The sequence below is a fragment of the Anser cygnoides genome, chromosome 7 (genome assembly GCF_040182565.1).
Source record: "Anser cygnoides isolate HZ-2024a breed goose chromosome 7, Taihu_goose_T2T_genome, whole genome shotgun sequence".
Classification (NCBI taxonomy): domain Eukaryota; kingdom Metazoa; phylum Chordata; class Aves; order Anseriformes; family Anatidae; genus Anser; species Anser cygnoides.
Window position 1 is genome coordinate 24,325,751 of NC_089879.1, and position 26,323 is coordinate 24,352,073.

Below are 26,323 nucleotides of genomic sequence, written 5' to 3' on the forward strand. Positions count from 1 at the left end.
TACACCCAGGTATTGACCTTAGAATCTAGGTCTTCACTTGGAAAAAAAAATAGTGCCAAGAGTCCTCAAGGACTTGTGAGGCTGGGACCTACTTCTCAGCCTTTTCAGCAGCACACCTCTCCTTTTTCTACCATACGGTGTCTTGGATGCAACATCCATCTGGTACTGGTGGGTGGCTGCAGTTACAGCAAGGCCAAATGCAACATCCATCTGTTACTGGCTGCAACCGCAGTAAGGCTAGGGCTTCCTGCAGGCTAGCTGCTTGTTCTTCATCCCCTGCCATGCCTCCCAGGGACGTGACCTTCAAACACCTTTTCATAGAATTATTAAGGTTGGAAAAGACCTCCAAGATCATCTGGTCTAATCACTCCCCTACCACCAATGTCACCCACTAAGCCATGTACCTAAGCACCACATCCAACCTTTCCTTGAACACTCATAGGGACGATGATGCCACCACCTCCCTGGGCAACCTGTTCCAATGCCTGACTGCTCTTTCTGAGAAGAAATGTCTTCTTAATTCTAACCTAAACCTTCCCTGGCGCAACTTGAGGCCAATCCCTCTAGTCCTATCACTAGTTATCTGAGAGGCCGACCCACAGCTTCCTTTCAGGTAGTTGGAGAGAGCAATAAGGTCCGCCCTGAGCCTGCCCTTCCTCAGAAGAACGTCCTGATATCACTTCAGACCCACGGGCTCCCCAGTCAGCGTTCCCTGAGCACCACCAGAGGGCACCCCCCCTCCAGGACTACATTTCCCAGCGCGCCCCGCGATGGCGGACACAAAGAGCCCGGTCTCCCCCCCCCCCCCCCCCCGCCTCGTCCCTCCCTCCGCGGCGCGCGCCGATGCCGTTCCCCGCCCGCTCCGCCCCGGCCGCGCTCCCCCCCCCCGCCGAAGCCGTTGCCGCCGCTGCCGCCGCCGCCCCGGTCCCCTCATGGCGCTGAAGCGGATACAGAAAGTGAGCGGGGACGGGGGGCGACGGGAGGCCGCCGGTACCCGCTCGGTCCCCTCAGGAGCCCTGCTTCTCATCCTCAGCCGTGCCTTTCCGCCCTGAGGGGGGGGTGGGGGGTGAGGGGGGCGGCTGACGGTTTGGAAAATGTGTTCTCTTTTTTACAGAAAAATTCGGTTAACGCTGGGGTGTGCCCTCTGTGGAGAAAGGTGGCCGCTGTGGGCTCCCACCAGAAGCTGGTGGTCGGGTCTCACGCTGCAAATCTTGTCAACAGGGGAGGGTTTTGTCGCTGAATGCCAAATATGTAACAAATACGTGACACAATATTTGAGTGTTATACCAAATATACCGCGCTGACCGTCAACGAGCACGGTGATTTCTCTCTAACAGTAAGTTCTGTCCTGCTTCTGTATATTTTGGGGATTATTCCTTTTTTTTTCTTGTCTTTTTCACTTCTCACCTTCTCTCTGAGAATCTCCTGACCCTTGTGTTAGAAGGTTTGTTCTGAATACCTTCTTTCCTCTTCCTTTTCTTTCTTTCTTCCTTTTCTTTCTTTTTTCTCCTTTTCTTCCAATTTCTTTCTGTTAAGGTGAGTAAAGAAAGTGGGAAGTCTGGTAGTTTTCCGGCATTTTTGAGGTGGAAAAGCCTCTTTTAGTGGCGTCCATACGTATTGGAAAACCACAGCTTTCTTTACTGTGGTGTTTTCAAACTTTATCTTCAATAGATGTGAAACCTATCCTGAAGTTAGCGTTTTGTGTGCTGTTAGTCTTATTAGATTCTTTCTCTGTTCTCTGAGAGTCAAGAAATGCCGACTTCAAGTATAAGATTTCCAGATTGTGCAATAGGTTTTATCTGAAACATGAAGAAATTCTGGAGTGGGAGCTACCAGAAGAGTTGAGATTAGTTTCAGTACTGGCTACCTCTTCTACTTTTCTGCAGAAAAGACTATTACTGTTTTATTATTATTATTATTATTATCTTCCCTAATTGCTATCTGCTGCCTTTCCAGGGTAAAAAATAATTACTGCTAGAGGGATTTGTCCAGCAGGCAGGCTACAAAGCAGTATCATAACAAGCCACTTGCTGTGAAAGAAGAAAGTGTCAAGGAAGTTATTGCAAATGGAAGATAAAAATGAAGGGGAAAAGTTTGAAAAGACAATGTATCTTGATGTCAGTGTAATAAGTAGAGCTTTCCTTAACATGATGAAATGGGGAAAAACTAATGGAGTAGATGAGATGTGTTTTTATGAAGGTTTGTTCATCCTATCCATCTCCCAGATGTTTCAGACAGGCTGTAAAGGTTGATAGCTATGTCGTATCACGAGGGTAGGAGGCGATAAGATCTGGAGTAGAGGAAACGCTGTAAGGATTTTATAGTTTGAGAAAGTGCCTAGGGGACCTCTTTGGAGAACAAAGCACTGTCAGAAAACACAATGGCATTGCTTGGGAACTTGTCGGTCTAGACATAGTGCCTCTGATTAAGCCTGGGTGGTTTTAGAGTGGCTCAGAACTGTGCTTTAACACAGCTGAAGGATTTTGGTGACAGGCTTGTTCACAATAATTTTGGTAGCTTGTGTGGTCAGAATGATAGCACCTACAGAGGAAGCACAGCTGTAACACATGTATATTAGAAAGTGTATTTTGTCCTGTGCCAGTTGGGACTCCAGTTTCTAAACAGTATTGCTGTTGTGATTGTGTTGTTTCATCTTTTCTTTCGTTGGCCTGCCTTGAGGGGCTCCTCAAAGGACAAGCTGCAGATTTCAGGGCTCTGCACTAATAATGGAAGGATGCATTGTGCTTGGGAGCTTTTTTTTTTTTTTACAAGCAAGTAAATAACCAACAAGCAAGCTGATCATCCAAGTGTGTTCAGCTTAGTGCTGAGGGTGGAAGAGCAGTGAGGACGTGAAGCCCTGCTCTGGAAGCAATAGAGGTCAGTACTAACTCGATGACGAATTCATCTCGGAGTTCCTTGGAAGGATGGGGGGTTCTTGCTCGTTTTAAGCGGAGGGTCTGGGTCAGTTGAACTTGTTAATGCTTTGCTGTAGCACGAAGGAGAGGCAGTTGTGCTTCTAGGCTGTCAAAAACTTCAGTCTGTGCTCTGTATGTGATGTAGAATACAAGTTCCTTGGGGCAGGAGCTGCTTCCCTGTAGTCTGTGATGCAGCGATGAAAGAATAACCCGCTAGTTTCTGGATGTTGTAAAATCCAGATGTTGCAGATTATGAAGAGGAATAGTGTAGGTTTTAGCTGGGGAGGGTTATTCTGCAAAGAAATCTTTATTATTACTGCCCCAGGATACTGAGACACCGCAACTTTTGTGCCAAGTAGAAAATAATTCAGGCAGTTGTGTTAGGGACGTTATTGAATGGGTCAGTTCAGCCCATCAGTCCTGTGCAGGGTCACTTTTCTGAGATTCCTGTTGCAAATACTCTGTTTACTTACCTAATTGGGAGTTTGTTATCCTGTCAGTTCAGTCTTACAGCTGGGGAGATTGTTTTCATCATAAATCCTGTACTTTTGGAGGCTCCTCTAGTATTAATGAGCTGCTGATGTTTCTTATGCCTGTTAATGGCTCAGACTATTTTGAAATCTTTAGAAAACCAGTATTCACTTGCTCTTGTTATCAGCATAAAAATAAATTGGACTTTTTTTGGGTAGAAGAGATTTTGAGGGCAGCAGCCACGTATTTTCTGACACATTTAAAGACTGGTTTAAAAATAGCTGTTGTTTTTAATCTTGTCAGTGCATAGTGCTGGATTGTTTTTCTCCCACAGCTCAGTAAGAATGGAAGCATTCAAACGTTGAAATTTACCATTCAGCTATATGTTTGTTTGTTTCAGCGTGTTTCATACATGCATAGTCTAACAGGACATACCAACTCGAGTTTTATGTTGAAAATAACTGTGGTTGATTAAATTAACTCAAGTGCAAATGTTATCAGTAATTGTGGTTTAGGTTCTGACTTTCTTTAGGGGATAATAAACATGCTAAGGAAACTTTTTCAGTTCTGTAATACAAATTATTTTAGTTTGTTTCCGAAACATTAGCTGTGAAATCACAGCAACATATTTTGTATCAAACAGTGTATAAAACCAGATAGGTACTCTATTACTAAAACTTAACTTTATATTGAGATGTGATGGTAAATGCTTTACGTTTCCTAAACTTACGAAGAAAAGAAAATCTGTTAACTAGCCAAAGTCTAATCAGTGCTCTAGCTGCTTTTTGGGCAGATGGTTCCAATCACCATTAATAGAGGAGCAGCAGTGAATGTGTTGGCTTGATAGAAAGTACAGTGCTTTTTGTGCAAGAAATGAGGAGCATAGCTGGCAAATTTAAAAACCTCTATTTTAAATAATGGTGTGGAAAAGGGCTCTGGTTGCGGTTTCATGTATTTAAAGAACTAAAATAGCTTTCAGTGATGCTGCCTGCAGTTTATTTCTGTCTTCTGATAGCCTGCAGACTTTTTTTGGACTCTTTTTTTTTTTTAACTGCAACAGAGGAGAGATTTTAGTTTAGTGTTTTTTTTTTTTATTGGTACTCCTGCTTATACCCTTTGAGTGTCCGTAAGTGCTATGCTTAGAATATTTACCTCCTTGTTGTCAACATATCCTTTCCAATCTTATTCTTGTAGCTTTTTAGGAGATAATCCCTGTCTCCTAGTGAAGCACAGAACTGCTAAACTGGCCTCCCAGTCTTCACCAGCTTTACGATTTATGAAATATATTCTGTAATGTACTTTGTCAATGAGTGCTAGTCTGCATGTTCAGACACATTTCCAGCTTACACAGTTTATTGTGGTATGCGTCTTACATTTGTTAAACTTGATTTTAAAATTTTTGTCTCATGCTGTCCGTGAGTCCATGCATTCTAGAGTGTGTGTGGTGCAACGAGAGGTGATAATTTGGAGGCTTTGCTGTGTCCCTCCCCAGTAATTGCTGGGTAACATTTCTAACACTGTGCCAGTCTTCCTTTATTAGCTTCACCCGATCACGGATCCTGCCTGCATCTGTGCTCTGCTGCTGTTCTCTGGTTTTAAACAGGAGAAGTAGTTTGCTGTTACACCTGTTAATTGCAACCAGCCGGAGGTATAGAATTAAGCGTGTTTTATTCTACTAGGTAACATTTTTCAGTGTTAGAGAGGATTAGAAGGTTTATTCCTAGCAGCGTCCACAGCTTAGCTCTTTTCTTTATACAAGTTTATTATGGCTACACTGGGACAAAGTGTGGCACGCATTGAGCTCCCGATAGATGCTTTTGTGCCGTGACATTCACCACTGTTTAAAATAACTAATACTTCTGCTTGCAGCTCCTGCAGACAGACCTTTATTCTTTTTGCGTTGTCTCTCAGAAGGTGTTGCCCTGGTGTATGCTGTAACTTGCAGTGTTGAGTTTCCCTTTTGAAAAGGAATCCACGCTACTTTGAGTTACAAATCCACTTTTTTTTAGCATACGTGCATCAAAGTCTTGCACCAGCATTTTCTGTACCGCTGACTAAAAATATCCGTGCAGACAAGGCCTTGAGGCAAGCAGACCTGCATCATGCTGCAGTGTTTTATAATCCATAAAACATGGACAAAACTGCCGGAACCAACTCACTTAGAATTACAGAAAAATCTTTAGCGTTGACTGTCTGCAGCCAGCCTTCCGTGCAGTTCTTCTGTGCTCCTTGATGAGGTTTCAGCACGTTGTGCTTAGTAGCTCTTTGGACTTCTCGGGCTTCTTTTGAAGAGCATCTTTGCTGCTTCGTATTCTTATATTCAACACCTCATTCTTTTGCAACTGTATGAAGTCTCAAAGCAGTTTTTGTACCCCTGTTTATTCTAGGGAACCATCGCAGCTCTTCTGTGGTGTTCAGCTCTGGATGCTGGCAAGTCAGCGTGACTTGTGAGGGATATCTCCTTATAGCATTGCAGGAGGTGTAGGAAAGACCGAAGCCTAAATCATACAGCTCTCTAGATAATTTTGCTTTGAATGCCAAGCTTGAACAGCATAATTAACAGTACAAAGCAAAATACTTCTTTGATTTTTATCACAGCTTGATCTGAGCTGCTGTATGTAAAGGCTCAAACTGTTACTGTCAAATTCAATTTACAAAGTTTGATCATGTTACTATTTGTATTTTCAAAGCCTATTGGCTTTAGTACTCTATTTCTTATGAATGGGAAATATGAATGCAGCCTGAATTGGCTGCAGAAGCCTTCTTAGTATATCTGTGACCATTGCTCTCATGTAGTGAACTAGGCTGAAGAAAGGCTTTTCTTCATCACTACTGGGGAAATATTAATGACAGGACTGGACTGGCCTCATCAAGCTGTGATTAAAAACATGTTTTTGTTGGGGACAAATTTCAGTGCCTTGAGCCTCAACAAATAGCAGGTGTGTGCCTGAGGAGACTTTCTCAGTTCTTACCAGTTCAGAAGTACTTGTGTACATATGAATGAAAATCAATTTGTATGGTTTTGGGGATGTTAAGATCTCAAGGAAATCATCTCACAAATGGAAGTACTGCTACAGATTTGTGACTCCAAAATTGCTTGCCCGGCAGCTGTGATGGTGAGTCACATGCATAAGGAAATGTGTGTACGTATTTTAGAGTCTCTGGATTAAGCTACATGTTTTTCCCCATCGTTACCTTTAATTTAGTAGTCAGACATAATTGCTATAAAATGTGATTTTTAGGTTTTGAGTTCTCCACTTCAGCCAACATTTCTCGTGTAGATGACTTTGGTACTGTCCATACAAAACTCCATCTTCTCTTATTAGATCTTGGGCTGTGAGTTAGTGCAGACAGTGGCTGGAACTGCTCTGCTGCTGGCTGAGTCTCGTGATTCCTGGAAATCTGAGACTTGTTGACTTCTTGTGCTGGCAGTGACTGGGCTTTGCATAGGTCACACTTCTCTGTATTGCTGCCTTACTGAAACTTGAATCCGCAGATCAAAAAGGGGACTAAAAGGCGAAAGCAAAATCCTTTACAAATACAGTGCAAGTCTAGCCTGGAGCGTTGTTTCTGGAGCGGTGTAGAGTTTCACCAACGGGATAAAGCTGAGTTGGCGAGTCACACAAGCTAGCGACTGGACCTATTTCAGTAGAGCAAAGAGCCCTCATGTTTTCAGTCACACAGGGGAAGGCATGCCTTAGCAGAGCAGTAATGTTACTGCTTGCTCAGAGGTGGTTGGATATTTGTGGTGCTGCCCTTCCTTGGACCTGCGGCCAAGAGTTGACCTACAAGAAGTGTGCCCGAGTTTGGGTGCTAGGCACCTTGTCCCTGGTGAAGTGGGCGTCTCGGGGAGGGCACTGCACGAGTTGAAATGCTTGCTGGCTGGTGTAAACGGATAAATATATCACAGCAGTTGGAAGTGCGGAGTTGTAACCCTTCATCTTGTGCATAAAGCCTGATCACGCTACATACACAAATTTTACGCGACTTAAAGTTTGTTCTGGTTTACACGTTGATTTTCTTTAATTGTTTTCTTGACTAATGATTTTTTGGGTGGAAGTGCTTCCACTGTTAGTCTTTAAGCTAAACTTATAGAGATTCTTGCAGACCTTCTCGTGTTTGTTATTGAATGAAATGTTCTTGGTAATTAGTTGAGTGACTTAGGAACAGTGACTTAGGACACATTGTTTAAGCTCATTTCAATTGAAGTATTTACACATGCTCGTTAGACTTAGAGCAGCATGGTTCCTATCAGCTTGGAACTGGAAAAAGTACATAACTTGTTCTTCGTGTAGTAAAACTTTAGATATCAAGACTTGTATATTGAATTAAACAAGGAAAATGAACCTGCATTAATGCCTGGCTTGTTTTGTGTTTGATGTAGTGTTGATGACATAAATGAAAAGCTGAGTATCTGTGTAATTTAAATTGTTTGGGACTGTTTAAACTTCTGTAAAATAAATCAGTTGACACGCAAAAGTTTCTCTGCACGCTTCTCTTAAACATCAACTTTTTCCAGGTTTTTCTAGTAGTCACTTTTGAAAGAAAGCATGTAGAGAATCAAATCAAGGTATGTTCAGTAAGGTGTATAGCTGGTAATTTCCTTTTGTTCACTAGTTCACTTAGGATTCTTTGCTTTCCTATATCACCTTTAGGCAGTCTGCAAGCATTTTATGAGCTAGTTTAACTCAGCTAATGGATATAGATGAGGCCAATACACGAACCTTTTATAAACAGAGAAGCTAAAGGAATAGTCAGATGAGCACAAATTTCTAAATTAAGCAGTTAGTTTACGGGGAAATCAATAAATCCTTTTTTTTCTTGATTTCTTTCTGCCTCTACTTCAGTAGATCCAGTGAATTACGAACTTGGTTGTAACTCTCATGCTTTCAGATGTTAATCTGTATAATATTGCCTTCAGCTGCAAACCTATCAGGAAGAAATCTTTCCATTATCAATGGGCACTTCACATTTTGATTTCTTAAAAAAAATATTATGGATCTATTCAATAAATTTTTTTGTTTTCACTTTCGAAGCGATGCTGCTCTGTGGTGTGTCTGTTCATGTAGATACATTTCAAATATTTGTGTTTTTCTTCCAGGAGCTAAGTGACCTGCAGCGAGACCCGCCGGCCCACTGTTCTGCTGGACCTGTTGGAGATGACTGTAAGCTCTTCATAGCACCTTGCCACGGCTGACCTTTTCTGGTTAAGGAAAAGCTTAGAAAATCTCTAATCACTTTATCTTTTTGATTTGCAGTATTTCATTGGCAAGCAACTATTATGGGACCTGTAAGTATAATAGTTTGTTCCCCTTAGAAAGTAGGCGTTTCCTTTTTTTGTTACAGAAGGATTCATTTGGGTGTCTTTTAACATGGCAGTTAAATTCGGCTGTACTATGTACGGATTAAAGATCTGGGGTTTGCGTTGTTGTTTATAGTAGTCTGGCATTCATTTCTTCTTTAACTGTTCAAAAAAATTCTGTAGTCTTCTTCCTGAAATTTCAATTGACTGGTTAAGCATCCCTAATGTTTGAATTGGTGATGTGGGCTGCAAACTCAAGAGCTTGCTTTTCAGAGATCATCATTTCAATTCTGAAAGAGAAATAGTTAAAGTAATCCCATGTTAAAGTTGTGAACTGTAAACAAGAGTGGTGTTGCACAAGGTGATTCAGGGGCTTTTAGAACTTAGCTGAGGGCTGTGATGTGGCTCTGGCAGAAGCTGATGGCTTTTGGGAACTGTAGTCCCCATTTGTGGGTACTTTTGGTTTCTGTGTGAGAAAGGCTTTTTTTGGGTTGAGTGAGATTGCTAAAGTTGTGATTTATGACTCTTGAAGGACATGACATAAGAAAGGGCAATATATATTAAGAACGGAACATTCTGAAGGAAAATTGGAAAGGGTTTCAGCAAAAAGAATGAAGAACAACGTGACCTGAAAGAAGGGGTGTTTATAAATACCACGGCAAGGAGCTTGTATTCCTGGTGTTTTCCTTTTGGATTTGGTAATTTTGAAAGAAGAGCTTCTGGTTCAGTTACTGAGCTGAAAATTTGAGACGCTACTTAATCCCATGAGATGCAACATCACATGGTGGAGAAAAGTGAAATTGTGACTAATTTGAGACTATTTCTGCATTTCCATCACAGCTGCTCTGGAGCAGTAAAAGACCAGTTACTAGTTTGTCAGTGATGTGACGGAGTTTGTGGTGATGCAGCAGCCACTCAAATTATTGTGACAAGCTTTTCTACAGGATGCTCATACTTATGCCATTGTTCTTTGGCAGCTGTGTTCCTTCACATACAAAGTCATTCTGCTCTTGCCCTTCTGCACTCCCTGAAGGTGAATGGCAAAACAGCAAAGAATATCAAAGAATATAGAGTTAGGAAAAGCTTGTGTGCTGATTGCCACCAGTAATGTCTATCCTGAATGACTTTGACCTTAGCAAAGAAAACACTAGCACATAAATCCCAATTTAATTCTTTTTTTTCCAGCTCACAATTCGCCTTTCATACCTTGTAGTGGAAAATAGTCTTTTCTCCCCTTCAGGTTCCTCAGATTTCTCTAGTTAAGGATAACAGTGAGCATCTCTTGCCAACCCTTCTCAACCATAACCATCAATGAGAAAAGCCACACTATCAGCACTTTTGCCTTGATAACATAACTTTGTCTCGATAACATAAGGAAATAGGGGTGCACATCCTGTACATCTTCTGATGGGCTGAGGGAAGCACAGGACTAAAGCTTTCCTTCAGAGCTCACTTCCTATATGTGGAAGTAGCGTAACCTCTTCTCCTGTCTGCACATCGTCAGTTTGATGTGCCTTACCCACCAAATGCTGTGTGACTTCGCTTTGCCTTCCCCTTGGCACTGAACTTGTCTGATCTTCAGCTTATTTTAACTTTGAAAAGTCCATTTACTATGCATGCAAGCTGTCATTTCAAACCTAACTGTGAGTGGCAATCTTCTCTGATGTTACCTAATGCTGGCTTCTTAGCAATACCGTATATAACCTGCCTTATGTTGCAACACTGTCTGCATTTTGAGTGCATAAGACAACATGTCATAGGGGACCATTTGTGACTTTACTTCTTCAATTCATCTCTAAAACTGCAATTTTTGCTCATTTCTAAGGTAAATGTTTTATCTAAAAAAAATCTGCATTTACTCCCATAAGAAAACCCAAAACTTCTCCTGCAGCTTTGCTGAGACTGAGTTACTGTCTTGCTGTTTTAAACTTCTTGAGTAACGAGAGAGATTTTTCTTCTCCTTAATTTGAACTTGAAGCGCTGCTCTGTCATTTAGCACTGAGACTTTTTTCCCCACTTCTCTAGTAAATAAAAATGAAAGATTTCTTCAACAGCTGACTGCAACAAAGTTATTTCTATCTATTAACTGTGTGCAACCTGGACGTAAACCTGTGCACATGTTCTCTAACAAAATGCATGTTCACAGATTTGTACAGGTCACAAAGATGTTGTGTGTTTTAAAACTCCCTGATGTCATCATGATCACCTGAATTAAGTTGGAAAATCCTACTCTTTGCATCTGCAAAGAGAAACCACTTCTTAAGGTAAGTATATTCGTAGCTTAACGATGGAGGAAGATCCCGAATGTAGCAGAGCAGCTGTGGTGTTGTATGGAGACAGGATTTGGAAGACCTGCTCTTGGTCCCCTTGGTGCCGTGGAGCTGAGCTTCCAGGAGTGCCTCACAGCCCAGATACTGAGGAGGGAGCTAGTTTGGAGCTGATGGATCAGCAGTTTTGTAGCTCCACCAGTCAAACCCTGCTCCCCTCCTTCCCCTCCCCAAGAAGGGCAGCACTCAGTAGCCTCGTTGTGCTACTGCAGTAGTAGCCACGGCTGGCTCTACTGTGGCATCGCTGGCCAGTGGGAGGGTTTGGTATCCTCAGTACACTATGGGCTGTGTATTGGGGATAAAAGATGAGCTTTCTAAGTTACTCATCCATTTGGGAGGTTCTCTGCATTCAGAAGAGAAGCTCCACAATAACTGAAATATATTAAGGGGTTTTGTTTCTTTTGTTTTTTTCCAGCCTGATAGTGCTTATCAAGGGGGAGTATTTTTTCTCACAGTACACTTTCCAACAGACTATCCTTTCAAACCACCAAAGGTAAGTCCTTTGTCTTCAAACTTACACAATTTTTAGGTCAAAGCTGTGTCTATATTTTAGCTGTCTGGGACTTTCTTTTGGGAGTTGAAACCAGAAGGGCCAGTGATAGGGTACATAAGGGATGAACTGAATCCTAAAACTGGGTGATAGGATGAGAGGTTGTACAGTATGCTGTGTTGGATATGGCAGATCGAATATGACTGGAAATGAAGGGACAATGTGAAGGATTCCAAATGTAAAAAACAATTTCATGTTACTTGTTGGTTTTTTTACTTTTTTTTAATTCCAGATTGCTTTTACCACAAAAATATATCATCCAAACATAAACAGTAATGGGAGTATTTGTCTTGATATCCTGAGATCTCAGTGGTCACCAGCTCTGACTGTATCTAAAGGTAAAGTCACAGATATGCTAATGGATTTATGAATTTGCATACACTGCCATGGTTTTTTTCTGGTTTCACTGCCTTGTCCAAGGGTGCCAGTGAGAACTCATTTATCCTGCGTGTTACAGCAGTGGTAATTCCATTGGAATCCTTGTTACGATCCAAGATGTTGCACAGTTTATTTGGAGTGTCACATGACATCATACATTATCTGCATGGCAAGGAAATGTTCTAAACCAAATTGGGTGAGATAAAAAATGTCCAATTAGGCTGAAGTGCAGCTTCTGTATTATAACTGACTGTGTGGGCAGAACTGAAGAGAAACTTCTGAACAGAGTTGCAAAACCAAATGAATTTGGATGTAAATGGAAAACCTCAATACTGACATGTAGGGAGGCCTCTTGGATTGCTTGTGATTGCCTGAGCATGCTTATGTGGGCTAAGATCTTAATTACACTTTATTTTGAAATTTAGTAAGTTGTTTTGGCTTGGATTCCTCTGTAAGATGAATTTTAAAACGTAACTGTTTTCTAAGTCATCAGTAAATGAGTTAATAAAATACTCTAATCTTGTAGTTAAATTTTTCTCAAATTTGAACACTTGATATTTGGAACATTGTGGTTACGGTTAATTAGTTCTTTTGTAGGCATTTTGTGTCACTTCAAAAGCTGCTTAGAATGTGGCTGCAGTTTTTCTCACCCATATTCAAAATGCTTAGCCATGATCTTAGTCATATTACAGGAAGTTCTCATGTTGCTCAAAAGATTAAACAGTATCACATCTTGCTTATGTTTTTGAAAGCTCTCTAAACCATGTATCTGTTTTAGAACAGTGTCGTTGCATTTGGTGTATGAGCAAGGAAAACATTGTTAGTCTTTGTCCCATGGAAATTGCTTTATGCAGGTGCAGTTGTTACACATGATTGGAAAAGCAACTTCTGCTCATGCACACCAACCATACGCAATAATTTCAGTAGCTAAATAAAATACAGTTTTAAAGGTGTTTTCTCACGTAGCTGTTGAAGACATGAATTACTGTTGTGTGTAGCTCATACCAGCTTTCCACAGAAATTGCTTGTTGTATTGCTGAGCAAAAATTGGTTCCTAGTTATTCAGAATGTATTTAGTTGGCACCTAGATCTTGTTTACCAGTTGGTATTTATCTGGTATCTGAGTATTCAGATCTTTAGCACTTTTCTATAAGTGTGTTTACTTTTTTTGAGTATTCCTTCAGCTCTAAAGAAGAGCAGCCTGTAGGTCTTGTGTGATTTGACTTGACTTGCTTTTAACACGTATACATTTTGTGTTTTTTAAACTGGAAATCAGCTCAGTGGCTCATGGAAGAAATTTCTTGTTTACAGTTCTTGTTTTAGTGGATCAAAGGATTATGACGTACTGATAGCACCTCTGATTGGTGTCTCTGAGTGTTGTAACCTGATTTTCCAATGTTACTGGTGTATTTGGCACCTAATAAAGTGAAGTATGTCAGCATGAAGTTTGCTACTGCTGTAAATACGTGTTAGTCCTATCTTTTTTGTAACAAGACAAAGCAAGGGAAAAAATCATATTCTACAGCAGATTTTCATTGTAGCATCAAATTCCCTTTCACAACCTATTGTGAATTGTTGAAGTGAGTGCTTTTGGTATCCATGTTAGTTCTGAGTTTAAAATTGAAGTTACCTGAAATATGTGTGTTGAAAGTGTTAGAAAAATCAAATGTCCTCAGATAGATACCAGGGATCAAAACTAGAATCATAAGGGAGTACCTGCATAAAAACCTGGTAAAATGTTTCCCCAAATGGAAGTGTCACATGTATCAAATCAAGTGAAATGCTCATATGGAGGAGAGAATAACAGTCAGCACAGAAGTGGAGAAGGATATGCACAAATCCAGTGTTACGTGGTAGTGTAATATTAATGATAATTATAAATAATTGAAGATGTAAGGTCTTCATTTGATCGAACATTGATATGTACCTATGTACTCTGTAGTTTAATTTTCATAGGTGAAAACATGGGAAAGAGATAATTACCAGAGGTATAAGTGCACGGATTGTGAGTTCTCTAGGCTGTTATCGGGTGTTGTTTAATGCCTACCTAGAAACATGGTGCTGTATTAACACTTCTGAGCAAAACTGCTGTCCAAAACATTAATACTGATACGCATTCTCTTTCTAGTCTTCCTTTTTCCACTGTCTGTGTACTGGAATATATTAAAGGATTATAGAAATGAACTAACTTGTTTAACCTAGCGTCTCTTTTATTTAGTTTTATTGTCCATATGCTCCTTACTTTGTGATCCTAATCCAGATGATCCTTTAGTACCGGATATTGCACAGATCTACAAGTCAGACAAGGAAAAGTGAGTATGACATAATTATGCGTATTTATGTGTGTGGTACTTGCAGATAGTGATTGGCTATACAACTGTTTACCTTATTTTTTAAAAAACTCTTTACATAGATATCTACTGCATAGAGGATTAGATATTTAAATCTTGAAAATATCTATTGGTAGAATGGCAAGCAGGAACCTGTAGGTGTACACAACTGTTGGATACTTAGTTTTATGAAAACAAGTACAAAAATATAATACATTAATGCTGTGTGTTAATATTTATTTTTCATTACATAAAAAAATAATCCCAAGTAAGAAGTATTTGTTGTCACAGCTTCATGAAGATTTGAGTATTGCTTTTACATTCAGGACTGGATAGAAAAGGAGTGAGGCAGAAGTCACATGGAAGTTTAAGGTCTAGTATTCTTCGCTAGAGTGAGAATTACTGAAATGTTTTTTTTCTGACAGTTCAAAGTCTGATACAATCAAATCATGTAAGCCACTTTTGAAATGCTTGAACTGTGGCTTGTTCTGCAAAGCAGATTATTCTCAAGTTGAGGATGTTGTGCTTCAGCGTCTGCCCACTTGTGTCTCTAGTTTTATCCATCCACTTAGTATTTTCAGCCTCCTGTTTGTAAAGGAAGTGAACAAGGGATATTTCTCCATGTCCACAACTTGAAATTGAATCGTTATAACAGAAAGTAGAAGATTAAATTCTTGACTATAGCTCTGTCTCTTTATGCTTTTCACCCACTGAATTTTTACTGTCCTGTTAGATGTGGGAAGTGAATAATGGGGCTGGTTACCCCTGAGTGTGTAACTGAAAATCCAAAGACTTGAATGAGAACATATTCTTAAGAGCAAAGTAAGTTAGTACAGGAGTTGGTATATTGATCTTGAGAAGTGATTTTAAAGAAAAACTTGCCAATGTTTCCTCTGGAGGACACAGGAAAAAAGTGAATCTAGTCTGAAGAGTAGAATGTTAGCAAGTTCAAGGACCAGAGGCAAAGTTGGTGACTCTCCAGGGACGCTTCCCTCTGGGAGTGCTAGTCAGCTTCATACCAGAAGGAAAAGACCTGACACTTAAAATCTAGTCAGAAACGCTTTTCAAGAAATTTTCCTTTCAAGTTCTGAAATGTAGGTGGAAGTGTAGAATGGAGAATAACATCTCTGTGCCTTCCATCCGCACCTTTTCCAATGCCAGTTAATGATGCTGAATTTTATGCAACTTAAATGTGTGAACTTTGTTAGACTTTTAATAGCATACACATTTGGGAATAATTGGCAACAAACTCCTGTTAATGTACAAGTAAGGGAACCAGTTGTGAAATGCAAGTGAAGTATGCACAACGATACGCATTTTAGTACAAACCAGTAAGATTGGTTTTGAGTTTGAGTCTAAATAGCTTTGATAGGTAACCTTAACTGAACATATAGTGCATATGTTTCTTGGTTCTTAGACATTTTAACTTGGAGTCAATGCTAAGAGATTAAAAGCTCAATAATGTCTGTATGAAGTAAATATGTGGCTACTGTCCATGCATCACTAACAGCTCTTCACTCAATGCCTTCTTTCTGCACGTACAGATACAACAGACACGCAAGAGAATGGACTCAGAAATATGCAATGTAAACTTGTGAAGACTTTTTCATATACCACAGAGTACTGTAAATTCTAGTTTTTTTTTCAAACTTAGAAGGAAATGGAGCACAGTTTACTGTTTCAATGTACCATAATGCCCCTTGAATTTTTTATTTTTTCACCCATGTAAGTGTGTTTCTGGAGCAAGGGAAAACAAACTTCCAAAAGTAACCTTAGGACTGTGATAAGAATATTTATCCTCTTTGTATGCTTTGCAGAAGACATTTATTATGGTTTTTAAGAGTTGGACATCTGCATCTTCAAACTGTAAGATCCATAATGCAGTTGTAAAGCAACCAAATTATTTTTGCTGGAAAAAAAGTAGCTGTTTTTACGTGATAAATACTGTATGTGTGTCCTTAAGATATGTTGTCCGTTTCATAAGTGTGTTCAAATTTCATTTTGTTAGTTCACTTATATAATATGTATTTTTATTGTATAGACTAAATATATTTTATTTGCCATGTAAGTCATTTCATTTTAGACTTACTTTCTTGTGCACAGTATTGACAAGATACAACTGCTAGTAATGAAAATAATTGGGATATCCTGCCCGTTAGGATGTCCTAATGACTGACTGCAGATTTCTTAAAACCTAGAATGATCTTTGCACTGTAATTCTTTGTACGCTGATTATGGAGAAACACTTGTTTTTGATTCTGTTGCATACTTGACTTAATTTTATTGCAATGTGAACTAATTGCACTGCTATGTAGAAAGATATGTAACCTTTTTGTTGCTATTCACAACTGATTTTTGACATGTGGGCAACATAACACTCAGACCTTTTACAAATCTAAATGTAGCCTTTTCCATATAAATAAAATGCATTTTCTACTATTTGTCTTGGCTGTTTTTTAAAATCATGCATATCCTTAAAGTGCTTGTTCTAACATTAGGGATTCAAAATATGAAGTGTGCATGTGTGTTGTAGACAAAAGGGAGATGAAGCCATGCATCAGATACGACTTGGATCTGTGTCGCAATTAACTTTTATGCGAGATTCAGCCTAATTTCCTTAGCATGTTATGCCCACTGCTTTATGTAGGATTTCAACCTTTTTAATTGCCTACTATGTGCATATTAATGTATGGAGGAAATACCACAAGTGCTTGAACATCAAATGTGCCAGTTAAGGGGGCCTGTTTGCAATACTAGAACGTCACAGTAAACTTCTCACACTTGAAGCTAACATAACCCATTAACTGTTACTTGAGTATGCATGCACAAAACCAGTGGTGCTGGCGAGGGGCAATCCTTTCTTCTAAACTAGATGAAAACCAGAACAGCTCCAAGGGCCTGTTGCAAATTCTTCTCAAGTATCTGACAGCAGAAACGTGACTTTTTTTTTTTTCTCTGTGCCTTGCAGATGAAACAAAAGTGACTTGCAGTTGGGAAAGTTCTCATCATAAAATAGCTCTGTAAGACAACGAAAATGATTTTTACTCGTTTGTAATGAATGCTAAACTGGAATTTGGGGTGTGGGAGGGAAAGCATGCACTGGCCCTAATGGTGTAAGTTGGTCTCACGCAGGTAAATGTCACTTCAGCGCTGATTTTATCTGACATATCAATGAGTTCTGAAATGAAAGTCTGGTGGAGGGTGGCTCTGTTAGTTTTTAAATATCTGTTCACTTTAGACTGTAAACTGAAGAAATGGTTTGTTATTAAGATGAGTGCTTTGGTATACTTTTGGTATACTAGGCTGATGTAGTGAGGCTGGCAGACGTGGTGGTAGAAACCTTGGAGCATGCTGTGATGGTCGAAGAGCTTTTATTTCTGTTAGATGAGTACAAATATGCCTATAGAAGTGATCTAAATGTTTTCAGTACCTCTATTGAGCCATGCGGAAGTTTGACATGCATCTCTCATCGCTCCCTGTCCTCCGCGGTGCTGAGCTGTAAAGCTGGGGGCTGTTTGCAAACGGTTGTACTGCAGCCGGTGCTCCTGCACGAGCGGCTTTCCATCACCCTGCAAGATAAGCAAGATGAACCCCGCTCATTTGCGTCTCCACCTTCAGCTTATTTTTCAAAGGCAGTGTGTGATAAAATACAGCTTGTTTAAAGTCACCTTTCCCTATTCCTTCCTTTGGCGCTCCGGGCTCGTTTAACCACCCTACCCCCTCCCGCATCCCTCTCCCCCCGCCCCGGAGGAGGTTCCTTTCCCCTGCCCCTTTAATTCCCCCTTGCCGTTAAATGCCGTCCCCAACCTCCACCGGGGGGCGTGGCCTCCCCGAAGGGGGCGTGGCCTCGCGGCGGGGTCACCTTGGCGACGGGCGCGCGCGGAGAGGAGGGGCTTTCCGGAAGCCCCGCCCCCCGCCCCTCGCGGCGGCGCCGTCCCGTGGTGCCCCGCGCGGGCCGAGCCATGGCGGCGGCGCTGGCGGCGCTGGGCCGTGCCGCGGGGCTGGCGGCGGGCCCCGGGCGGCTCCTCAGGTGCGGCGGGGCCGGGACGGGGGAGGGGGCGGGGAAGGGGCCGAGGGGGGCTCGGCGGCCTCCCGGCGGCCGTTAGGCGCTAACCGCCGCTCCGTTGCCAGCAGGGCCTGCGGCGCCACCTGCGCGGCCGAGGGGGGCCTGGCCCGGCGGCTGAGCTCGGCGGAGCGCCCGAAGCGGCCGCTCACGGCCTATTTCCGCTTCGTCAGCGAGCGGCAGGGCCCGCTCCGCCGGCAGCACCCAGGTACGGCGGGGCGAGGCGGGGCGGGGGGTGCCTCACGGGGTACAGCGCACAAACAACTCCCAAACGAGCCCTCTGTGCCTCAGAGCCCGCTGGGAGATTTGTTTTTTGTTTTTTATTCTAGTAGGGATACTGCTCAAAAAAAACTCGGTAACTTTGTTTTTGAATTGCCAGAGCGTTGTGTATTCAGAGGTTTTAAGAGCAGTGTGCTGCTTTCTTACAGGTATTTAGTGACAGGACCAGAGGGAATGGCCTCAAGTTGTGCCAGGGGAGGTTCAGGCTGGACGTGAGGAGACATTTCTTCTCAGAAAGAGCAGTCAGGCATTGGGATGGGTTGCCCAGGGAGGTGGTGGAGTCACCGTCCCTGGGGGTGTTCAAGGAAAGGTTGGACCTGGTGCCTGGGGACATGGTTTAGTGGGTGACATTGGTGGTGGGGAGATGGTTGGACCAGGTGATCTTGGAGGGCTTTTCCCCAACCTTAACGGTTCTGTTGTCTAAGTCAGCTTACTTTCAACAGCTTAGTTGTGCTTTTCCCTTGTAGAGATGACTGAATTTTACATTTGAGATGGGACAGAGGAAGATCCACATTTTTCTTTTCTAATGGAGTAGAGGGAAATCCTGGAAAGGATTTTTCAAGAAAAGAAACACTGTTTTTATTTTTGTGCCCACCTCAAATTCACATCTAACTGGAAAACTCATCAAATGAGTTGATGTTATTCAGCTAAAGAACAAAACAGTCTCAAGTCACTGCGATTTTGTTTGTGGGAGAAAGATGACATTCAGCAGAAGTAAGGTTAAAAAAATATATTGTAGCTGAAGGACTTTATTGTAATAAAAGTTAAGTAAGTTTGTTGTACGAGGTGGTTGAGATCACTCTATGCTTGCTTTAAAGAATCCAGCAGGCTCTTTAGCTAAAAGTTGGGAACTAGAAATTTTACTTTTGGTCTCTTCCACCCACTTCCGCTCCCATTTCAGATCACCTTGTAAAGAAAAGGATACAGCCAAAGAAATAAACTGTTGTAGAGCTGAAATGCTGCTTCAGTTTGCAACTGTATGTTTTGATGCAGTTTGAACCATAAGTGGGAGCCCTCCTCCACTCACCCAAATTACAATTTGCCTCCCCTGCTACACCGAAGGAGTTACTGTTATGAAAGGAGGAAAATATATTTCTACAGGAGAAAGATACTGGTGACAGCCTGCTTCAGGAAAATTGAAGAAGCTTACTGAAAATACAGCATTGATCTTGACTTTCTTGCTTTCTCATTTTAATATACAGAAATGAGTAATACGGAGCTGGTTAAAAAGTTGGCAGGTGATTGGAGGGAGTTGCCAGCATCGCAGAAGCAGGTAAGTTTGTATCTTGTTTTATAAATCATAATTATACATGGGTGCATACATATATAATAATGTAAGAATTGTAGAATTCTACTTGTTCAGTGCCTAAGTTAGGGGAGACCTGAACTAATTGTTGATGAAAGGACCAACCTCTTTTATCTGACTAGATGCTAATCAGAGACGTGATTTTCAGGTAACTTCCTTAGAGTCTTATTTAGTTGACTTATTTTTTGTTATAGGTAGCCGAGTTTCATTAAGAGTGACAATTGCAAGGGATAGCGTAAAAGAACTCTACAAATACAGTTGCTAATCACTACTCTGAGTGCCAGTTATAGGAAATTAATGGGTATTCTTCCTTGATTGCAGTTAGCAATGAGTTCCAGTCAGGAACTGATGGTAGTTAATTCCTTTTCTGCCTAAACAAGCGATACGTTTTGTTATTAGTATTGGAATGCTCTTATATCCTAGCATTTTAGTGCTCTTAGGTCCTTTATGGACTTCTGTCTCTGTGTGTCTTAGTGTAACGTGTGTCTTTTTGTTTGTATGTCTGAAACAGAGAAGGGGATGGTGCCTTTTCAGATCTACATGTATGCTTGGTAGCCTGGCTCAGCCCCACTTGGTGCTGTAGTACCAAGACTGTGACTTTATGATGCTTCTGTACCCAGCACTGGTGGTTCTAGGAACGTGTATGGCAACCAACGAATTTGTGTGCTGCAATGGGATGTAGTTAAAGAGCAATCATTTCAACTGAGCTGCAGCTTTACCTTCTTGCATGGAAGATTATTATTGCATCGAGCTGCATCTGAAGATCTGTCAGGTGCCTTGTTACCAGATTAATGAAGATAATTCGAGGGGTGGAGTCAGCTTTTAAATCTGTGTTCTTCTCAATCCATTCCACTAATCAAACAGATCTGATACTTCAGTCTAAAAATCTTAGTTACTTTTTTTTTTTTATTAGCAGGTTAGAAGTGTTAGCTCATGTAATGTTCAAGTGCAGGAACCTGAGAAAGCAAGGAGGTGGCAGGGAGGGGTTAGAAGGGATTGCTACAGAAGAGGAATACCAGACAGTGCTGATGACTGAAACTCAACAGGAACTGAAGTTTTTACAGAATTACCTTTCTTACCTAGTTGTAGGTGCTTGTATTTTATTTTTAATGTTGCATTGATATGGAGACTGGGCTATGTCAGAATGAGTGTTTCAGAAGGCTGTTTCCCTTTTCTAGTAGTTTTAAAGGCACCACACTTAGCTGAATGAAAACATCTCGGTAAGGCTGATGATTGTATGTTTGTCTTGTAGGTTTATGAGGAAGCAAGAAAGGCAGACTGGCGAACATATGAAGAGCAGTTGGCTGCATATAAAGCACAGCTAACTCCAGCCCAGGCTGCGGCTTTGAAAGAAGAAAGGAGGAAACGACTGGCGAAAAGAAGATCGTTCAGGAAAAAGAGAGTCAGTATTTTCAAGTCTATGTTTCTGTTCTCTCAAGGAAACTGAAATCTGTTTGTTGGGTATACAGAGAAGAGTTAAATGATTAGAATTTACTTTAAAAATAAATACATAAATCGCTGCTGGTGTTAGCAGGAATTTTAGTGGCTTTCCTGTGCTTGAAGACCAGAATTAGCAAGGTATCTTTGTGCTTCTATTTAGCCTCTCTGCTTTTTTCTTCCTCTTCCTAAATCTGCCTGAGGAACAACAGGTAATAAGGCGTCTGAACCAGCAACACCTCCCTGCCTTGGGAAAAGAGCCAGAAATAGCTTTTCCCAAAGACCTTGTATCTGTTAGCTCATTGGCAGCCCTTGTGAGGTGATTGCCATTGGAAATAGCCTTTCTGCCTTCCTCCCAGCTCTGCCTCATTGCAATCTGTGCTGCTGCTGACGTGTAGAGTTAGGCCTACATACACGCATGTCTGTTTGTGTCCTTCATACGGATCATCTTCCCGATTTCCTTGTAGCCTGTTTATTTATAAATCCTGAGAGACAGAACCATCTGTAAAGGTACAGTATTATGCTTTGTCTAGTGGCAAGATCAGCTGAAGGGTTTACTTACTGCTTATTCATTTCTGTGAATGAAACTGATTGTGTGATGCTTCCCTAATTGACAAAAGTAAAATGAATTCCCCTACTTAGAGGAAGGTTTTAATCCAAATGATTCCTGCACCACAAGGAATTTAACTGCCATACCCAGTACCTAGGCAGGTGGTAACTTGTAGAACCCCAGTTATAGTGGGAGTGTGTTAGGGCTGGAGAAAATGGTAAGTGTAAATGCACCCCCTAATGTGCTGTGTCGCCTCACTGTGATCCATGTAGACAAAGCGTTCTGACACAGAAACTAGTTCTTTTTCCTTGGGAATCCGCTGATTCTGTTCCACCTCACCTCCCACAGTTAGCAATCTGCCCTCCTCTCTGCAGGCGTACAGAATTTCACACCAGTAACTAAAGCTGTATGAAGATAATAGAAAACCTCTCATCATGACTTTCTTGCTGAGTGGAATTTAGTAACAATCTTTGGTTTCTAGAAGACTTTGCTGAAGTAAGAGTCAGTTCAAAAGTGTTTTTTCCTCTTATATCTGTGAAAAATCAAGTTTTTAACTTTTCTTAATTTAGTTTGTCATCAGATGTGACAAGTGATGTAAATAACCAAATCATCTTGATATACGGTCCAGTTTACAGATCACTAAATCACTAAAAATTGAACTTAATTATTTTGTGTGTGCAAAATATGAATGTAAATGCTAAGTTTAGTTTGGAAAAATGTATGCAGGGTAGGTTGACTAACTCTTCTTGTTGTTTTTAAAGGAATTGACTGTGCTTGGAAAACCTAAAAGACCTCGTAGCGGCTTTAACATTTTTGTGTCAGAAAACTTTCAAAAAAGTGTGGGAGTTTCACCCGCGGTAAGCCAGGAAAATTTCTTCTAAAAAACAAACAAACATGCGTGCGTGTGTGTGTGTATATAACTATATATATATATATATATAGTTATAATTGCCTTAACAGACTATTATATTCAGAAAGTCTGTCTTGGATTCTGTGGCTTTCAAAGTAACGTTCAACACTTCAGTATCTACATTTTGCTTAACTTAAATGTTTTTGTTTTTTAGGCTGTAGTGATCTGTTAGGCTGTAGCAATGCTGCTGGTGGTACATCCTATATAATCTGTTATGTGGATGTACAAACTTAAATATTTGCTGTATCCTGTGTGCTTAGTGCTTACAGGCTTCATGCCTCCTTTTTGTAAGGAGAGAACTCTTCTTTTTGATTTAGAAATCTGTTAATTTTTCACATGGTGACAGTGGTCTGCTACCAGTTCTCCAGTATTGTACTTCTTCTGGCACGATCAGTGTTACAAGACATGGAAGAGTTCTCAGCAAAGTTGCAAATTCCGCACTAAGCTGCATTTTGGGGTGATTTAAGTTGTGCCGATGGATTAGTGCACGTGATGCACTGGAGACCTCCCGTATGTGCCCAATATTCACCTTGCCCTGTGCATTTAATCACCTGGGAAGTGGTGATAATGTAGTGTCATGGAAAGATCCAATGGGGCTCATTTGCAAAAACACCTTGCGGTGTTAATTAAAACCAGTTTAATTAGGATGTCGGTATGTTTAGCAGCAAGTAAATCAGGATGAGGGAAATAGTTGCGTTCCTCAGTTTTCTGTCTACAAGGGCAGGCATCTTCAGTCAGCTGAGGCCCAGTCTGACACATACATGGCTAACTACTTCTGAAGTGACACACAGTTTCCTGCAGACATGGTTAGTACCTATGTGGGCTTGTCTTAAGTTGGGCTTGGTTTACGTTAAACCAATATGCAGGGTCAGATGTAGTTATGTTGCTGTAAATCAATTCATCTGTTTGGTCCGCCTGCTTTTGCTGCAGGCTGAGTAACTTACTCTACTTTGTGCTTCTATTATCTGTAAAAGTGTCTCAGATGATGCCCAGCAAGCTGTCAAACCATGTCATTTATTATTTACCTAGGTTAAGAATATGTAGAATGAAACCTACATGAGTTCCTGCTTTTTTATGTTGGTTTATACCTGGCTTTCGTCTGTAACCCTCTGCGGTCTGTCTAGTGTTAAAATAATACTAATGTATTGTGTATTTAATATCCTGTAGGCAAAGCTGAAGCAGTTATTCGAAACGTGGCAAAATCTGCCCAGTTCTGAAAAACAGGTATGTTTGCGGCTTTTGATGAGGCTCTGATCTAACTGGAAAATGAAAAATTTTAGTCAATAAATCGTTAAAAAACCTTGAGTTAGTTAGATATAACACTGACAATTATCCACCAGTGTTATACTAATATTGACAGATAATATAGAGGGAACTACTCTGAGATCTTATTTACGTGTCTTGAAAAAGATAGTCATTACTTTTATTCCAGTAATGACCAATTCCTTTAACAGTGTTGATGAAATATGCGTGGGATAGGCTGGAAGTTCTGTATGCCTGGAAATGGAAGGTGAATGGGATCGAGGGAGGGAGGTGGAATCATTTGCAACAATTAGATATTTTTTTTCTGATAATATATAATATTTGTAAATGCCAGTGTAGTAAAAGTGATTTTTTGCATGTCATTTATTAACTTTGGTTGTGTTGGGGATAGTCGTCTGGCAGTATTCACAAAGTATTTGAAATACAAATTTGCAGATGGGTATATGAGAAACGGATGAGTGCTATACCAATAATAAATCTCTGCATTTTTTAATTATTCTGTATAGTCTGTCCTTTCTCCTGAAGGCCCTTCTTCCACATTGTTTTGAATGTGTGCTTAGAACATGTGTGAGGTTCATATTCTTTCTGCGGGGAAAAAAAAAAGATGCAGAAAAACCTATTCTTGTTCCTTACATAAGCGTGCTCTTTCAAGTTAGTAATCAAGTAAAACACCTTAGTAGTAACATCAAATAAACTTCCTCTTTGGGAATTGCCATGTGTTCACATCCCCAAAATTCATTGGTGGGATTTTGTGGTTTTGTTCAAGTTCGGTAAGTTCGGTGCCTTTTTTTTTGGAATTTGCTGGAGGTGAAAGTGGGTGCCTGGGATGCTCATGGCATGGGTCTTGTAATAAGTTGCCATTGTAGCAAAGGGGAAGTTGTGTCCTGGAGGTTACCCAGACAAAGCCCTTTCCACAACTGCAGAGGTGTGCTTGTCTTCCAGCCGTACCTGCAGCTTGCTGAAGATGATAAGGTTCGGTATGAAAACGAAATTAAGTCCTGGGAAGCAAAAATGGCTGAACTTGGACGTCAAGACCTGATACGTTCCAAAGAACAGCAGCCAAAAAAGAAGACTGCTGAAACTGTGCAGGAAGCTGACCGAGCCAAAGCTCCACTACGTGGAAAGAAGGCAATATTAAAGTTGAAAAAATCAGAAGAATAAAATAGTTAAGTATTTTATATTTAATCCCCTTTGGCTGTCATGTCTTTATCCTGCTGTGTTAATGCTGTGGTCAGCATTAGCACTTAAGTTTGGAAAACCCATAAAGGGCCCACGGAGAAAGTTGAGAAGGAAAAGTTGAAAAAGAAGGTGATCAGGTAAGAGAGAATTTGGTGTTTCTTGGAACTGACTGAAATAATCATTGCAGGTGTAACCTGAGCTGTGTAACGGTAATCGGTTAATCAAGCTGTGAATAGTGGTACTTACTGACATTAGCAGAGCTCTCTTATAATGGTAGATATCCAGTAGCTTTTATAAGGTTTTTTTATGAAAGCAAGAATATTCTACAATGTTACCATCTTCTGTAAATAAGAGCTGAAATCTGAGTAAACACTGCTGTTTTTTAATTCCCTCCATGGTATCTGTAGAGAATTTATTCCCTCCATGGTATTAGTAGAGAAGGGAAATGTTCAACATTTCAAGAAAAGGCACAAGATATGTAAAATACTAACTTTTATGCATCGACCTTTTTGTACGTATCTGTCTGTGTATACCACTTACGTTGCATTTAATTAAAGACCTTATGAGTTTTGTATAAACGTATCTATATTGGAGTGTTTTTTTTCCTCTGGCTTTGTTGGGACACAAACACCTTTGCTACCCTATTGTGATATTTGGGACAGCCTGCAAGGAAAACATGTACACTTTGGTTTGGGATGTAATAAATACAGACTTTTTGAAGAGCTGCTTAGTTTTTGTTTTTCCTGGGGCCTGTCTGAGTGAAAGCCTTGTAGGTATTGTGGAGAATGTGTGTTTATGGAAGGAAGATGAGCATTTTCAGAAGTGTGGTGGGTTTTGTTCAGCCGGAGAGAACTTGCAAACAGCAAGTTTACTAAGGGGGAGTTAAGAGTTCAACAAGGGGCAGCGGAGTTTACCACGGGGAAGAGAAGAGTTACGCAGAGTCCCTTTTTATTATAGATCCCTAGCGGCAGGTGTACCTGACGCGTTGCTTTCCCGTGGGCGGGAGAACCGAACCTCCGCGCCCTGAGGTCACGGCGCTGTTTGTTACTCAGAGCTCCCTTCC

The 26,323-nt window shown here is 40.9% G+C and overlaps 2 protein-coding genes and 1 long non-coding RNA gene across 5 annotated transcripts; 2 read left to right on the forward strand and 1 right to left on the reverse strand.

Moving 5' to 3' along the window:
• The first annotated feature begins 825 nt into the window (after positions 1 to 825).
• UBE2D1 (ubiquitin conjugating enzyme E2 D1) lies at positions 826 to 16,712 on the forward strand. 2 transcript variants are annotated; one of them, XM_048069587.2, is made up of 7 exons: positions 826 to 956; positions 8,488 to 8,551; positions 8,645 to 8,676; positions 11,431 to 11,508; positions 11,798 to 11,903; positions 14,162 to 14,255; positions 15,818 to 16,712. In XM_048069587.2, exons 1-7 carry the CDS (start codon positions 933 to 935, stop codon positions 15,861 to 15,863), a joined length of 444 nt encoding a protein of 147 aa, XP_047925544.1. In that variant the 5' UTR covers positions 826 to 932; the 3' UTR covers positions 15,864 to 16,712. The 2 variants fall into 2 exon arrangements, with proteins under 2 accessions (XP_047925544.1, XP_013027790.1); XM_013172336.3 differs by lacking the exon at positions 826 to 956 and adding an exon at positions 1,115 to 1,336.
• A 670-nt stretch (positions 16,713 to 17,382) lies between these two features.
• Positions 17,383 to 18,050, reverse strand: LOC106030505 (uncharacterized). The gene is made up of 2 exons (XR_001203787.3): positions 17,942 to 18,050; positions 17,383 to 17,842 (listed from the first exon to the last, which is right to left on the reverse strand). It is a non-coding gene; the product is annotated as an uncharacterized lncRNA (long non-coding RNA).
• Positions 18,051 to 18,153: 103 nt separating this feature from the next.
• Positions 18,154 to 25,842, forward strand: TFAM (transcription factor A, mitochondrial). 2 transcript variants are annotated; one of them, XM_067000284.1, is made up of 7 exons: positions 18,154 to 18,303; positions 18,408 to 18,544; positions 19,818 to 19,888; positions 21,174 to 21,323; positions 22,670 to 22,765; positions 23,986 to 24,042; positions 25,024 to 25,842. In XM_067000284.1, exons 1-7 carry the CDS (start codon positions 18,236 to 18,238, stop codon positions 25,240 to 25,242), a joined length of 798 nt encoding a protein of 265 aa, XP_066856385.1. In that variant the 5' UTR covers positions 18,154 to 18,235; the 3' UTR covers positions 25,243 to 25,842. The 2 variants fall into 2 exon arrangements, with proteins under 2 accessions (XP_066856385.1, XP_066856384.1); XM_067000283.1 differs by having other exon boundaries at positions 18,156 to 18,303; positions 18,405 to 18,544.
• The last annotated feature ends 481 nt before the right edge of the window (positions 25,843 to 26,323 follow it).

Bases quoted from the DNA above. Each gene is read 5' to 3' on its own strand.
- UBE2D1 (XM_048069587.2), top strand. From the start codon at position 933: ATGGCGCTGAAGCGGATACAGAAA. The intron at 957-8,487 runs GTGAGCGGGGAC...TTTTTCTTCCAG, and splicing joins CGCTGAAGCGGATACAGAAA to GAGCTAAGTGACCTGCAGCG. The intron at 11,904-14,161 runs GTAAAGTCACAG...TCTTTTATTTAG, and splicing joins AGCTCTGACTGTATCTAAAG to TTTTATTGTCCATATGCTCC.
- TFAM (XM_067000283.1), top strand. From the start codon at position 18,236: ATGGCGGCGGCGCTGGCGGCGCTGGGCCGTGCCGCGGGGCTGGCGGCG. The intron at 18,304-18,404 runs GTGCGGCGGGGC...CTCCGTTGCCAG, and splicing joins GGCCCCGGGCGGCTCCTCAG to CAGGGCCTGCGGCGCCACCT. The intron at 21,324-22,669 runs GTCAGTATTTTC...TTGTTTTTAAAG, and splicing joins GATCGTTCAGGAAAAAGAGA to GAATTGACTGTGCTTGGAAA.